We start from the raw sequence: 16,184 nt of genomic DNA, 5'->3' as shown, positions 1-16,184 counted from the left end.
TCACTACAAGAGTTTAATGAGTGAGAGTGTCCGATTATATTTACTAGAATGTAATCCAGGCAAATACATGGATACATTTAAAATTAAACATAATTTTTATTATAAAAATATAAATAATTAGTCAAATTATTAAAAAAAAAATAGCATGTAACACGTATAGATATATTTAAAATTAAACAAAATTTTTATCATAAAAATATAAATAATTAGTCAATATTTTTTTTTTAAAAAAAGTAAACATAATTAGCCACATATTAAAATTCTTACCTAAATTTAATACTACTTATGTTCATTTTTTATTTACTATATATAATTTTTTTAATTTAAATTTTATAGTTCATTAATATTAGATTCTTAATATTTTGCATTCATTAACTCATTTGGTACAAAAATTAAATAACTTAAGTGGATAATTATGGTGTGATTCCCACATAAATTTCGACACATGGCATAAAATTAGATTCTAATTTCAAGTTCTAATTGAACTTTCTCTAAGGTTTACCTATTAATATATATTAGTTTGTAACCCTATGCATATACATGAATATACTTAAAAGAAACACATTAAGATGCATAATATAATTCTTATATATATAATTTAAATATTATTCATAGTCATTCTTATATTTTTTTTTTTTAACTCTTTAAAAAGTCATGTAAAAATGTCATTAGGTAGAAAATGTAAATTGTATATTTTTTAAATATTTTTATATGCATTAATTCTAGACTCTTTGGTTTTTGTACACAATAACTCACTTGAATGGATATTTATGATATGGTCTCACATTTGATTCCAAATTAAGAAATAAAACTCTCTCTAAAAATAAATAATTTAGGACATATGGCACAAAATTAGACATAAATTGTAAAATCTAATTAGATTTTCTCTAAACTTTATATATATATATATATATAGAGAGAGAGAGAGAGAGAGAGAGAGAGAGAGAGAGAGAGAGAGAGAGAGGACTTATAAATTTGAATTGTTTTTAGTTATTAAAAAAAAAAAAAGCTCATAAAGATAAAATCATTCAAACTCTTTCTTCCTCTAATTTTATATATAGTGTTAGATATATGATTTTTTTTTTATGATTTATTTATATTGGACTCCTCATTTTCTACTCTAAATTAACTTATTTGGCACAAAAATTTTAAAAATTTTGATTAGATAGGACACGTGGCACAAAATTAGACTTTAATTGAATTCCAATTTAAAATCTAATTAGATTTTCTCTTAGTTTTACATATTACTCCCTCTGTCCCACTTTGTTTGTCCTCTATTCCATTTTGGAATGTCCCAAAATATTGTCCTGTTTCTAAAAATAAAAGTCATTACTTTACTAATGTTCCTATTATACCCCTATTAATTTACTAATTCAATTTTTTGATACTTTATATAAGGGTAGTTTTGAAAACTTATACATTTTTAAAATGTAAACAAGATAATAAATGATGTTCCTCTAAAATGTTTGACTTTTCAAACAGGACAAACAAAGTAGAACGGATGGAATAATATATATATATATATATATATATGACTTATAAACTTGAATTGTTTTTAGTTCTACAAAAAAAAATGCTCATAAATATAAAATCATTAAAAAATTATGTTATTTATGGTTATATTGAACTCCTCGTTTTTTATACTAAATTAATTCATTGGTGCAAAAATTAAAAAACTTAGATTAGATGAGACACATGTCACAAAATTAAACTCTAATTGAAATCCAATTTTTACATTAAATTAATTCACTTGGTACAAAAATTTAAAAATTTAGATTAGATGGGACACATGGAGCAAAATTACACTCTAATTGAATTCTAATTTGAAATCTAATTTGATTTTCTCTCAGCTTTACCTATTATATATATATATATATATATATATATAGACTAGCATGTTACTCATGCTTACGCATAGGAATGATAAATTATAATGGTACTATCGGTGTTAGTTTAGGTTATTAAATATATAAGACATTAGTTCAACCAGGACATTTGGAGATATTAAAATAATTTTCCCTTGCAATTTAATGATATTGGTTATGTCAAGTTTTTCATTACAATGTTGTTTTATTTATATATAATTTTGAAAGTCACTATTGGACACTATATATACAATATCAATTCACTACAACTGTTTGTGAAATTCTACTAAATACAACACAAAATAAAAGAATAAATTAATTCAATAGTATCTCCTAAATTGAATGAGAATAGGTGTATGAGCTCGTTTAGCTCAATTACAGTTTATTATGTTCAAAATTTTTACATACAAAATTTGTAAATAGAAACAGTATAAAAAAAATAAAAATAATTTAATTTGTATGAAAAGCTAACAAAGACAAAATCTAATTTTAATTCTAATCAAATTTTCTTTAAGCTTTGGTTTAATATATATATATATATATATATTACCTAGGTTTATTTATATTAGACTCCTCGTTTTTTACATTAAATTAACTCACCTAGCACAAAAATTTAAAAGCTTAGATTAGATGAGACACATAGTGCAAAATTAGATTCTAATTGAACTCCAATTTGAAATTTAATTGGATTTTCTCTCGGTTTTACCTATTAATATATATATATATATATATATATAGACTAGTGTGTAACCCCGTACATATGCACGGGTACATTTAAAAACAATCACAATTATATATATATATATATATATATATATAGAGAGAGAGAGAGAGAGAGAGAGAGAGAGAGAGAGAGAGATTCAAGTTACACATTTTTTAAGCAGTAGATTTCCAAAAGATCTAACAATAAAAAAGAAAACACAATTTTTTCATATCATTATTAAATACTTACCTAATTAATAACATCTTTATTATCTCTCTCCGTATTAAATACTTATTGTCTCTTTTTTTCTCTCTCTTTATTTCACTGTAATTCATTTTTCATCTATCACTTTCTTTGTCCATTCATATAAAATGTTCAAGCAAAAATATTAACACCAGGAGCTACAATTAACATCAGACAATCACTGCCATGTCATTAATTTAAAATCAATTCGGTGATGATGATTTTCCTTTTGATGGAGATCCTTCTGGGGATAACAATTTCATCAAGTCATTCTTAAAGTCATCAAGAAGGCAGTTAACAATTTTGCCTAATGGATTCTGTACTTTCTTTTCTTTAAGAACTGATTTAAATTGTTTCTAAAAACAAATGATTTAAATTGAAGCCTAAATGAAATGGACATTAGAAACCCCCCGATGGTTATATTTTTTATTTGAATAACACTAATATTTATATTAACTTGTAAAAAAAAGGATGAATAAAGTGATACAGTTTTGAGTTAGGAAATAAAAAAGAGCAAGAGGTTGATTAAGTAGAAAAGGGAAGCATGTTGAGTTACGAAGAAAGAGGATTGATGGTGGGAAAAGGATATGAATTTGATTGTAATTTTAATCTCTTTTTTTCTTCTTGAATAAGAACAGTTAGTCTCACAAAGTTAAGAACTACCACAAACAATGGCTTTGGAGGGGCACCAAGACTCTTTGAACCAGTAATCTCTTTAGCCGTTAGATCTATTTGCCCATTAAAACTAATCTACTTCACAAAATGAAACTCAAGAACAACAACACAACTATGATTAATTTTCTATTACTTTTCTGATTCAAAGATTGTTTTCAAATTTTCTCTTCCATTTTTTTCTTCTTTGGGTTTCAAGAGTTATGGGCGTCAAATATTATCTAGCGGGAAAAAAAAAGCTCCAAATGAAACTACAGAGAGATAAAAATAAAATAAAATAAAGAAGAAGTAGGGTGGGGAGATAATAGCTCTGATTTGAAAGTGGTGCAAGAGAATAAAGAGGAGGAACAAAGACTTAGAAAGAAAAAGGAAAACAAAGAAAGAGAGCGTATTGCAAGTAGATTTGATAAGTCATTTGGGGAAAAAAAGGAATGTATGTAAAAGGTTTCAAATAATAAATAAGGAGAGAGAAACAAAATTGTTATTAATTAAGTGAATAAGGTGTAAATCAATTAGTATTTAATGCTATTTTTATAACCACTAGATCAATTAGAAATCTACGGTCTAAAAATAGTATAACTCTTGTAGAGTTATACTAGGTGTAACTTGAACTCATCTCATATATATTTATATATAAATATATATATATATATATATATAATTTAGAATCTAATTGGATCTAGACTCTTCGGTTTTTGTACCCAATAATTTACTTGCTAGAAAAATTAAAAAATTAGATGGGATATATGGCACAAAATTGAACTCCAATAAAATTCAATTTAGAATCTAATTGAATTTAGACTCCTTGATTTTTGGACCTAATAATTCACTTGACATACAAATTTAAAATTTAGATAAGACACGTGGTACAAAATTAGATTCCAATTTAGAATTTAATTGGATTTTCTCTTAGTTTTGTCTATTAATATATATACTAGCTTGTAACCCATGCATATGCATGGATATACTTAAAGATATATAATAAGGTGTATAATATAATTCAAATACTATTTGATATCACTCCGAATCAATAAGGTGGATGCTCTGGATTCGGTGGGCTACTGAAACGGTGGAAGGCCTACAAAAAGCAAACGCTGTCAAAAAAGGGGACCGGAGAAGACCGGCCAAACCCCCTCTGATGGCAAAGTTAGTCTCACAGGAATGAAGTTCCAAGTTTTTGGGAGTCAAATCTCAGAATGTTCTTACCACTCTTGGGTTCAGACCGGTCCTTTATATAGAGATCCTAGGGATGGTTATTTGTCCAATAACCTCCCCAAGATTCATGGAAGCCAACGAGTCCGGAGTTAACTTCCTCAACGGCTACTAAAATTGTAACCGCTAACGGAAGTTAACTTATTTGATGGATTCATGGCGATAGTTATGGGTTTAGTAACCGCTACAGAGAGTCGAAAGTTTTCCAAGTGTTGTGTATTCGTCCGTCTGGTGTATGACGGTTTGGTCATCCATGGATATCTGATGATAGTCCATGGACGACCTTCATGGACGAGTTTATCGTCCATGGGAGACTTCACTGATCAAGAGTAGTATTATTGTTCATGAACATTTTTTCTGCTGGGGTGATTCTTGGTCCAACTTGCACTATTGGCTCTGGACGATACCTTTGGACGAACTAGAGTTGGACTAATTTTCTGCTTCCCTATCAGTTGCCCCTTTGTTCAAAGGGTCGTCCAGGATATTGTTGTGATTTTCATAAAATTTCACTTTTTTGTGAGCCACGTGTCGCGAAGCTGTTAGTTGGCCAGTCGTGTCAAACCCATCTCCTAAAGGAATCGCCACATGTCAATTTTTGAGTGGCGAACGTCATTTCAGTGACCCTGTTGCTGGGGCCTATAAATAGCGCATTCTCATTCATGCCCCTTACTTTCCTCTCATTTTCTCTTCTGCCATCTCGTCCAAGAGCCTCGTCTAACTCTCCTCCTAGTTTTATCAGGTATTTCCTCTTTCTTTTTAGGTTTTCATCTTAAATCTTTCTACATTTCAACCATGTCTTTGTCTAGTAGTTTAGAGAGGGAGATAGACGAGTACCAGGATGGTTCTTCTGGGAGTGAGGGTAGTGAGGAGAGTGGTGTAGATAGCTCGTCCTGTAGCGATTCCTCAGACGAGCATTACTCATCTGGGGTTCCTAGCATTCCTTTAGAGGAATTTCAGGAACTACAACGTAGGATGGCTTCTAGATCTGGGGCTAGCTCGTCCAAACAGCCATCCATCCCTCCTCAAGACGAGGAAGAGGATGAGGAAGACGTAATTTATAGTTGTGCCCCAGAGGTAGCATCCACCTTAGACGCTTCCAAGTTAAAAACTCTTGTAGATAGATACCAAATTCCTAAAGAGCTTAACCCTCGTCTACCCAAGGTTGGAGAATGGTGTTGTTCTCCTTCCTCTAGTTTAGGGGTATACACTTCTTACCTTTTAACTGGTCTTAGGTTTCCTCTAAATTCCTTCTGTAGAGACCTCTTCCAAAGGTTGGGTATTGGACCTAACCAGCTCAACCCCAATGGTTAGAGGACGATAGTCGCCATGCAAGTGCTATGGCGTGAGGCACTGGAAGGGAACTGTCCAATTACGGTGGACAAGTTCCTTTACTGTTATAAGCCCTTGGAGATAAAGAAATCTACTGGTTTTTACCAGTTCTCGTCCAGGGGCTCTTATTACAGTTTAATTAAGGGTTGCAACTCATCTGACCGGCTTTGGAAAAAAGAATTTTTTGTTATTTCTGGAAATTGGACTGGGGACCCAGCTGATGTGGGTAGTCCCCCCTTCTCACCTTTTACCAGCCCTCTAGGTCGTCTTCGTCCTGAGGGTATGTTTTCTTTCCATTTTATTTCTTTTCTCCTTACATTTTTCTTATCTTTCAATCGTCTAACTCTCTTGGTGATGCAGCTGTTGTTCGTCCACGCTTGGACAAATTTTATTTGGACCAGATAGACGTGGTTCATACCTTCCCTGGGAGAACCTTCCACGATTTGGTAACTCTCAATCATCTAGCAGCTTGGGGACTTGGCCCAATGCCTACTGCAGAGAACCTCAGTCACGAGGAGACTACCAGTCGAAGTAAGTGTCGTCCACTTTATTTCATTTCTTTTTCTTTCTTTTTTCTTTTTTTTTAATTAATTTTTCTCGTCACAGGGATAACTACAATAAGGGAAAACAAAGAAAAAACAGTAACTAGCAGGAACGAGGATGTTGCTGCACCCCCAACTGTCCAAGTGACTTCCGTCTAGGCTGGGAAGAGGAAGTCTAAGTCAATATCCAGTGCCGTGGACCTGGACGACCTTCCAAGTCGTCGAGGCCCTAAGCAGCAAAAGCCTGGTAAGACTTCCCTTCCCAAGGTCCCCAAGTTTGCACCTCCGACAGTGAACTTGGACGAACCTCTGGTGGATGTGGAGCCCGTCCAAACAATCCATCCCATCCAGACCGATCCTCCCCCTCCACCCAAAGCTTCTCGCAAGCCTAGCTCGTCGGAGCCCTCTAATCGTCCTTCCAATCTGGTTCTGGACGAGGGTTATGCATGGAGGACGTTCAAAGGGATCGTCACTGATCGTGAAGTTAATGAGTGCTACAACATGTCAGTGAAGGAGTTTGAACGTTTTGGCATCCATGACCTTTTTAAGGTGAGTCTTTCCCTCGTCCTTGTGTGTAAAAAAAAAAAATTTAAAAATTTTAATTTGAATAGGATGTCTAACTCCCTTTCGTCCATATGCAAGCTATGTCAAAATTTTATATAGCAACCTGCCAAGCTAAGGAGCTTGCTACAGAGGCTAAGACAGCTAAGGACAAAGCTAAGGAGCTGAACAATGAAGTTCTGCTAAAAAAGGGGGAGGTCCTTAGGTTGACCGAGGATTTTAATCGTCTACAAGGAAGTGAGACGAAACTGAAGAACGAGGTGGAAGAGCTTAAAGCTGATAACTTGGAGAAGGATACCCGTATCATCCATCTCGAAGGACAAGTCTCTGAGTTTGCCTCGTCTTTAGAAAAAGTACGTGAAGAAACCATAGCAGCCTTTAAGAAGTCTGACGAGTACAAGAATCGTCCAGACTGCCACTACACAGCTGGCTATGAGGACTTTTGTGCTGATGCTAAGGAGGCATATCCTAACTTGGACTTCAATTCTTTTAAGCTTCCCCTCGCTACTGAAAGTTCCTTGTTGCAGACGAGTTCTGAGGACGTCAACATAATGGACGATGCTAACACCGAAGTGGCCCAGGACGGCCCTAAGACTACCAAGTGATTGCATTTTCCTTAGAAAATTTACTTTACTTTTATTTACCTTTTCCTGGAAGTGCCCGTTGTTTTGGGTTTTGTTCTTTACTTCTTTTATTCAAGTTCATACAAGTACAATTGTCTCGTCCAAGATTATGGATGAGTCTTATATACAATTAGTTTTATTTTCACAACTTAAGGGGTTTTTGGACGTGGGTCGTCCACCCTTCTTTAAATTTCATGAACAAATGAACATTTTCTATTTTCACCTTCCATTGTGTTTGAATACATACATTTCCAGCTTTATGTATGAAATTTTCTTTTCATTATTCATATCATTTGTGGCTATGTGGTTCGTCCACCCAGGAATTCAGTTTGCCTCGTCTAGAGTATAGGGGTGAATTTTTTATTACATCACCAAAATAGAGCAAATTGAATCCTTTTAGCTTATGTACAGTTCGTCTATGAATGACTCCTTTTTTTATTAGCTTTTATTCATCATTCGAATTTAGGGACGACCATATTTCCATCCTTGATAAGACTTCCCAGCAATTTCTCGTCCATGCAATGGATTGTTACGCCGGTTTTTGCAGTCTTTGTTCGTCCATGTTTTGGATGGCCATTTCTAGGATTTCATCTTGTCTTGAGCTTTAGACTGATATACCTTCTATTTTAACTTTAACTCAGGTTTCATCTCGTCTTAAGCTTTGGACGGATGCTCCTTGTTTTATTTTAACTCAGGTCTCATCTCGTCTTAAGCTTTGGACGGATGTACCTTGTTTTATTTTAACTCAGGTTTCATCTCGTCTTAAGCTGTGGACGGATGTACCTTGTTTCATTTTTCCATTTGAGGAAAGCTTATGGACGATACATCCTTGCGTCCAAGGATTTCAATCGTCCATGCTTATTTGCTTTTTTGTGGATCATTCTGAATAAATATACAAAAATAAAGGATTCCCATACAATATACTTGAAAATACATCATATATATATATATATATATATTTGAAAATCCAAACTTATCTAAACATTTGTCCACACGCATGGCACATGCTCGTGAGCTAGTGCCTTAGGGAATTAAAAATACAAACCAACTCGTCCATGAATAGCACAAAAGTGAAAACACTAATGTACTTTCTAGGGGATTATTTAAAATACTTAAAACACATAATAGTAGTAAACACACTTCTGCTCGTCCAGGTATCTCGTCCAAGGCCACTTTCATCAAGAGTCAGCACTTATTGATGGTATTTCCTTAGGTGCTCAACATTCCAAAGGTGTTCTAGCCTCCGTCCATCCAGAGCTTCCAAATAGTAGGATCCTTGCCTCTTGCAATTGATAACCCTATAAGGTCCTTCCCAATTTGGCCCTAGTTTCCCGTAGGCCGGGTTTCTTGTCGCCAAGGTAACCATCTTCAGGACGAGATCCCCGATGTTGAAGCACCTAGGCTTCACCATGGCATCATATTATCTTGCCATTAGATTTTTGTACCTCGTTGTTCTCTGTTCTGCATCCATCCTGACTTCGTCCATAAGGTCAAGGTTAAGACAAAGCTGTTCTTCGTTTTCTTCAGCTTGATACTTCCTCACCCTATGGCTCATCATGTGTACTTCTACCGGTATAACTGCTTCACTTCCATAGGCTAGTTTAAAAGGAGTTTCCCCTGTTGAAGTTCTCACTGTCGTTCTGTAAGCCCATAAAACACCTAGTAACTCATCCGGCCATACTCCCTTTGCCCCTTCGAGCCGAGTCTTGATGATCTTCAACAAGGATCGGTTTGCTACTTTTGCCTGGCCATTGGCCTGTGGGTGGGAGGGTGAGGAGTAATGGTTCTTTATTCCAAGCTGTTCACAAAATTCCCTAAAAGGTGTGTTGTCAAATTGTTGTCCATTGTCAGATACTAGTACCCTAGGTACCCCGAATTTGCATACAATGTTCTTCCAGACGAAGTTCTTGACATTCTGTTGTGTAATTTTTGCTAAGGGTTCGGCTTCCACCCATTTTGTGAAGTAATCTATTCCTACCACCAGAAACTTCATTTGCCGAGTTCTAGTTGGAAAAGGCCCCAAAATGTCCAATCCCCATTGCGCGAAAGGCCAAGGGGCCATCATTGGCGTGAGATACTTTGTTGGCTGTCTAGGAATGTTGCTGAAGCACTGACATTGATCACATACTTTAACAGCTTGGATGGTTGGCCAATAGAATCCGCTACGGATGACTTTATGGACGAGTGATCTGGCTCCCGAATGGTTACCACATGCTCCTTCATGAACCTCTCTCAACATGTAGTTTGCCTCGTCCGGAGCCAAACACCTTAGGAGAGGCTGGGAAAAACCTCTTTTGTATAACACTTCGTCCATAAGTATGTATCTGGCTGATTTGATCCTGAGCTTCCTAGCTTCGTCCTGCTCTTTTGGAAGCCTTCCGTCCTTCAAGTATGACACTATTGGGGTCATCCAATTTTCATCACCCTCTATCTGTAGCATCTCTGGAAGGTCTATACTTGTCATGTATTGTACTGCATCCAACTCGTCCATTGCTTCATTCGCAAATGCTTCCTTTGCCAGAATATCTGCGTCTACATTCTCTTCCCTTGGGATTTGAATGAAATCAGCTTTTTTGAATTTCTTTACAAGGCGCACTACCTTCTTCAGATATTTCTTCATTCTGTCTTCCTTGGCTTCACATGTCCCATTTACTTGGCCTATGATCAACTGAGAGTCTCCCAAGACAAGTATTGAGTCTGCTTCTACAGACTTAGCCAACTCCAACCCCTTTAAAAGGGCTTCATACTCCACTTCATTATTAGTAGTCTGGTATTGCAAACGAGCTTTGTACTTTAACTTATCTCCTTCTGGCAACTGCAAAACAACTCCTATTCCTCCAGCATATAATGTAGACGATCCATCTACATGGATGACCCATTTTTATTGTACTCTCCTTCCCCAAGATCCTCATAACTCGGAGTGAAATCTGCAATGAAATCTGTCAGGGCTTGAGCCTTTATTGCGTTTCTCGGTTGGTACCGAATGTCGAATTCACTAAGTTCCACCGCCCATTGAATCAGCCGTCCTGCGGCTTCCTGCTTGTTCATTGTCTTCTTGAGCGGATGATCCGTCATGACATTGATGACATGAACTTGGAAGTAATGTCTTAACTTCCTAGAGGCTGTTATCAGTGCAAAAGCCAATTTCTCTATAAGTGGGTACCTTCCTTCTGCTCCTCTGAGTGCTCGGCTAGTGTAGTACACAAGTTTTTGTACTTTCCCTTCCTCTCTGATTAGAGCTGAACTTACGGCATGTGGGGACACCGCTAAGTATAGGTACAGTTCTTCTCCTTGCACGGACGGACTTAATAATGGAGTTGTAGTGAGATAGTCCTTCAGGTCTTGGAAGGCCTTTTGACATTCGTCTGTCCATTCAAATGCCTTCCTGAGGACTTTGAAGAAAGGTAAACATTTGTCTGTGACTTTTGAAACAAATCTGTTCAAAGCAGCAACTCGTCTAGTGAGGGATTGGACTTCCTTGATATTCTTCGGTGGTTCCATGTCCAATATGGCTTGGATCTTGTCTGGATTCGCCTTGATTCCACTTTGCAAAATCATGAACCCCAGAAACTTTCCCGACGATACTCCAAATGCACACTTACTTAGGTTCAATTTCATCTTATATCGCCTAAGTGTTTCAAAGGTTTCCTGTAGATCGTCCAAATGGCTTCCCTCGTCTATGCTCTTCATAAGCATGTCGTCGACATAGACCTCTACATTCCGTCCTATCTGTGGACGAAACATGTGATTTACCAACCTTTGATAAGTTGCTCCTGCGTTCTTCAAACCAAAGGAAATCACTTTGTAGCAAAACAAGCCTTGGCTGGTAATGAAAGAGGTCTTTTCCTGATCAACTTCATCCATCTTTATCTGATTATATCCTGAGAAAGCGTCCATGAAGCTTAGCAACTGATGGCCAGCCGTAGAGTCCACCAATTGATCAATGCGTGGCAAAGGATAACTATCCTTGGGACAAGCCTTGTTTAAGTCAGTGAAATCTACGCATATTCTCCACTTGCCATTTGCTTTCTTCACCATCACCACATTGGCTAACCAATCCGGATAATAGACTTCCTTAATAAACTGTGTCGTGGTCAGTTTTTGAACCTCTTCCTTGATTGCCTTATCCCGCTCAGGAGCGAACACCCTCTTCTTCTGACGAACAGGCTTAGAAAAGGGGTACATATTCAACCGATGAGTGATTACACTTGGATCGATTCCTAGCATATCGTCATAACTCCATGCAAAAACATCGATACTCTTTCTCAGGAACTGGATGAGGTCTTTTCTTGCCTTCTCCTTCATACCTGTTCCAATTCTGGTGAATTTCTCGGGATCCTCTTCTTGCAAAAGAACATCTTCCAATACTTCTGTGGGCTCTGCAACAACCCTTCTTTCCTCGATACTCATTGTTTGCACCTGTTCGTCCAAAGCCATCATGGCTAAGTAGCATTCTCTAGTTGCCAACTGGTCTCCTTGTGCTTGCCCTATCCCGTACTCTGTAGGGAATTTAATTGACAAATGGTAGGTAGATGTTATCGTCTTCCAACTGTTCAGAGTTGGTCTTCCAATAATGGCATGGTATGAAGACGAACAGTCCACCACGAGGAAATTAACTTCTCTAGTTATCTGCTGCGGGTATAACCCTACCACTACTGGTAATGTAATGGTGCCTATGGGCTGCACCTTCATTCCTCCGAACCCTATCAGTGGTGAACATACTGGATGAAGTTGATCCCGCCCAAGCCTCATCTGTTGGAAGGCAGGGTAGTACAATATATCTACTGAGCTTCCATTGTCAACTAACACTCTCCTGGTTGTATAATCTACAATAAGCAGAGTAATGACTGAAAGTTCAAATAGTGTAAAAACACCCTTGAACGTTTAGACCCCCAAATTACAACTTAACCAATTCAAGCATTATGTCAAACAACTAGTGTGCGGAAAATTAACATAAACTATAATATGGAATTGGAAAAACTATCTAAGCCAAATTAAAATCACAACCCACAACAGATAATAAAAGGCAAAGATAAAAGGGAAGGAAGATGCAAACACAAAGACAACACGCGATGTGTTATCGAAGAGGAAACCGAAGTTCTCGGCGTAAAACCTCTCCGCCGCCCTCCAAGCGGTAAACAATCTACTAGAAAATGTAGTTGGGATACATGAACAGCAATAGACCCTCCAAGCCTAATCTACCCGATGTACCTAAGCCCTCCAAGCTTCTTGCTCCAACGAGGTTGCGCCGAACCTTTTTCTTTTCTAGCTTACCGGATTCCGCTACTTGACCATAGCATCCGCCATCCTTGGCATCTTCCAATGCTTCCCAAATCTCCAAAAACACTCAACACTCTAAATGGGTGTGGGTAGTGTTTGGATAGAAATCTCCTCTCAATAGGTCTGACAATGAGAGAGGGAATGAGAAGAGACTACAAAGATTTCTCTCTAAGAATGAGTAGCTCTCTCTAATTAGGTGGGTGTTTTGAAGAAACCTCTCTTAGGGTTTTTCTTTCTAAATAGCCTCCCATATTTTGTGGAAATGAGGGGTATTTATACTAGTGTGAGAATGGAATGCGAAGAGTCAGTTTTTTCAAAAACAGGGCTGGCTGGCGACTTGACCTCGCAACTTGACTGAGTTGTGAGTTCAAGTCGCGAGCTAATTGAGTGGCCAGTCTGGATTTTTGTCTTGTAGTGATCCAGCTGGCATGACTTTTCTGCTCCCCTACATGCTCTGCGTATGTGCAACTTTTGGCGGCTTGCAAGCCGCGAGCCTCCCGCGAGTCCCAGCCGCGAGTCTCTGCTTCACTGCACTGTCTTGAGCATTTCTTCACACTCTCTCACACACTACCTTTATATGATTCACACCTAAATACAGGGTTTCTAAGTGCTGTATTACAAGCAAGTTTTTCACGGAATAAAGCCAACACATGGTTGATTAAATTCAACCTTACAATGACAATTGCATCGTTATGCGGATGATGGATCCTCTCAGCATCTTCGTCGGTGAAGGAAATGGCCGGCTCATCCATCAATCTCGTCCTTGGTGATTGTCCAGAGAGTTAGACGTTTTGTACCACTTTGAGATACGTCTTCTTCGACTTGGAAGATTGCCCCGTTGAGTTTCCTCCAATGATAATCCATAATTCTCCTAGTGGGGGTCGGGACGATTCCTCCATTTTTCCTTTCAACTTCTCATCTTTATGATCCCTTCCAACGAAGTGCCTCAGCTTTCCCTGTCTAATAAGATTCTCAATTTGCTGCTTCAGGTCATAACATTCATTCGTGTCATGCCCATGGTCCCTATGGAAGCGACAATATTTACTCTTATTGCGCTTATTGGGATCTCCCTTCATCTTCGCTGGCCATTTTAGAGAAGGGTCGTCTTTGATTTGCATGAGCACCTGATCAAGTGGAGCGTTCAAGGGCGTGTAGTTCTAGCTTCCTCCCAAAGGACCCGTCTTCCTATTATCTCGTTTCTTCTTATCTTCCGTCTGTCCCTTCTTTGGACGAGGGCCCTGTTCTGAGTGGCATGCTGAGTGCGCTTCCATCCTTTCAGCTCTTTTCCTCTTTTTGGCTATGATTGCATCTTCTGCATTCATGAAGCTCTGAGCCGAATGGACGAGCTCAGCCATGGTTTAAGGCTCCTTCTCATATAGCTTGTGGATAAATAGATCAGAATTAATCCCGTTATGGAAGGCCGCCAATAGAAGCTTATCGTCTACCTCGTCCACACTAAGGGCTTCTCTGTTAAAGCGAGTGATGAATGACCGCAAGCTTTCATTCTCCCCTTGCTCTATGGTCAACAAGTTGGACGAAGAACGCTTGTGTCTCTGTCCCCCAATGAAATTGTTAACAAACAACTTGCTCAACTCTTCGAAAGAACCTACAGAACTTGGGGGCATTTTGTTGAACCAAACTCGTGCCGGGCCTTTAAGGGTGGTAGGGAAGGCTCTACACATGATTTCATCAGGGACCCCTTGAAGGTGCATCGATGTCTTGAAAGTAGCAATGTGGTCAAAAGGGTCACGTGTTCCATCATACGAATCCAGGGAAGGCAGTTTGAATTTTGATGGTAGAGGATGACCGTTGATGGAAGCCGTAAAGGGAGAGTTAGTTCTGTGGACCAAATCTTCGATAGGATTTGTCCTCCTCATGTTCTCTTTCATTTCCTCCATGACTTTCTTCATTTGGTCCATCTCTTCTTTCAAGTGTGGTACTGTCCGTGAAATGGTGCCTCTTAACTGACTTCCAATCTCAGTATTTTCTCTATCACCATGACCTTGTGTTTGTCCTCCTCCTTCACATTCCTCACATGTCTGTCTTCTCTGATTGATCTCCATTCTTAACTCTTGGTTTTGGCGAGTCAACTTCGCCATTGCAGCCGCCATAGATTACACATGCTGAACAGACGATGTCTACATAACTGGTGCAGATTGGCGATTGCGTTGGGGATCGCTTGAAGCGCCTCTGCTTCCCTGACGGCCTGGGCTAGTAGCCCTCGATCTGGTCTTGACCATCCTAACCTTTTGTCGCGGAAAAGAAAGTTGCAAAACAATCTCTTCCCACAGACGACGCCAACTAATATCGCTCCGAATTAGTAAGGTGGATGCTCTGGTTTCGGTGAGCTACTAAAGCGGTGGAAAGCCTACAAAAAGCAAACGCTGTCAAAAAAGGGGACCGGAGAAGACCGGCCAAACCCCCTCTGATGGCAAAGTTAGTCTCACAGGAATGAAGTTCCAAGTTTTTGGGAGTCAAGTCTCAGAATGTTCTTACCTCTCTCGGGTTCAGACCGGTCCTTTATATAGAGATCCTAGGGACGGTTATTTGTCCAATAACCTCCCCAAGATTCGTGGAAGCCAACGAGTTCAGAGTTAACTTCCTCAACGGCTACTAAAATTGTAACCGCTAACGGAAGTTAACTTATTTAATGGATTCATGGCAATAGTTACGGGTTTAGTAACCGCTACAGAGAGTCGAAAGTTTTCCAAGTGTTGCGTATTCGTCCGTCTAGTGTATGACGATTTGGTCGTCCATGGACATCTGATGATCGTCCATGGACGACCTTCATGGACGAGTTTATCGTCCATGGGAGACTCACTGATCAAGAATAGTATTATTGTTCATGAACATTTTTCCTTCTTCTGGGGTGATTCTTGGTCCAACTTGCTCTATTGGCTCTGGACGATACCTTTGGACGAACTGGAGTTGGACTAATTTCTGCTTCCCTATCACTATTGATATTCATATTTAAATTTCGTTAACTCTTTAAAAAAAATTATAAGGATATTATTAGGTAAAAAATGTAAATTGTCCATTTAAAAAAAAATTTATTGTGAAGCACTCTTTTTTTTACGATTTATTTATTCTAGATTTTTTGGTTTTTATACTTAATAACTCACTTTGATAAATATTTATGATGTGATCCCACACT

General features: G+C 38.0%; 1 protein-coding gene across 1 annotated transcript; it reads left to right on the top strand.

Annotated features, from left to right (window-relative positions):
* The first annotated feature begins 6,021 nt into the window (after nt 1-6,021).
* On the top strand, nt 6,022-7,732 carry LOC126701038 (uncharacterized). Its single transcript, XM_050399184.1, has 4 exons — nt 6,022-6,304; nt 6,385-6,470; nt 6,726-7,115; nt 7,247-7,732. Exons 1-4 carry the CDS (start codon nt 6,022-6,024, stop codon nt 7,730-7,732), a joined length of 1,245 nt encoding a protein of 414 aa, XP_050255141.1.
* Nucleotides 7,733-16,184: the final 8,452 nt, after the last annotated feature.

This window comes from Quercus robur, chromosome 9, assembly GCF_932294415.1.
Source record: "Quercus robur chromosome 9, dhQueRobu3.1, whole genome shotgun sequence".
NCBI lineage: Eukaryota > Viridiplantae > Streptophyta > Magnoliopsida > Fagales > Fagaceae > Quercus > Quercus robur.
The sequence above is the reverse complement of the archived record's forward strand: the minus strand, read 5'-3'. Positions and strand labels throughout refer to the sequence as shown.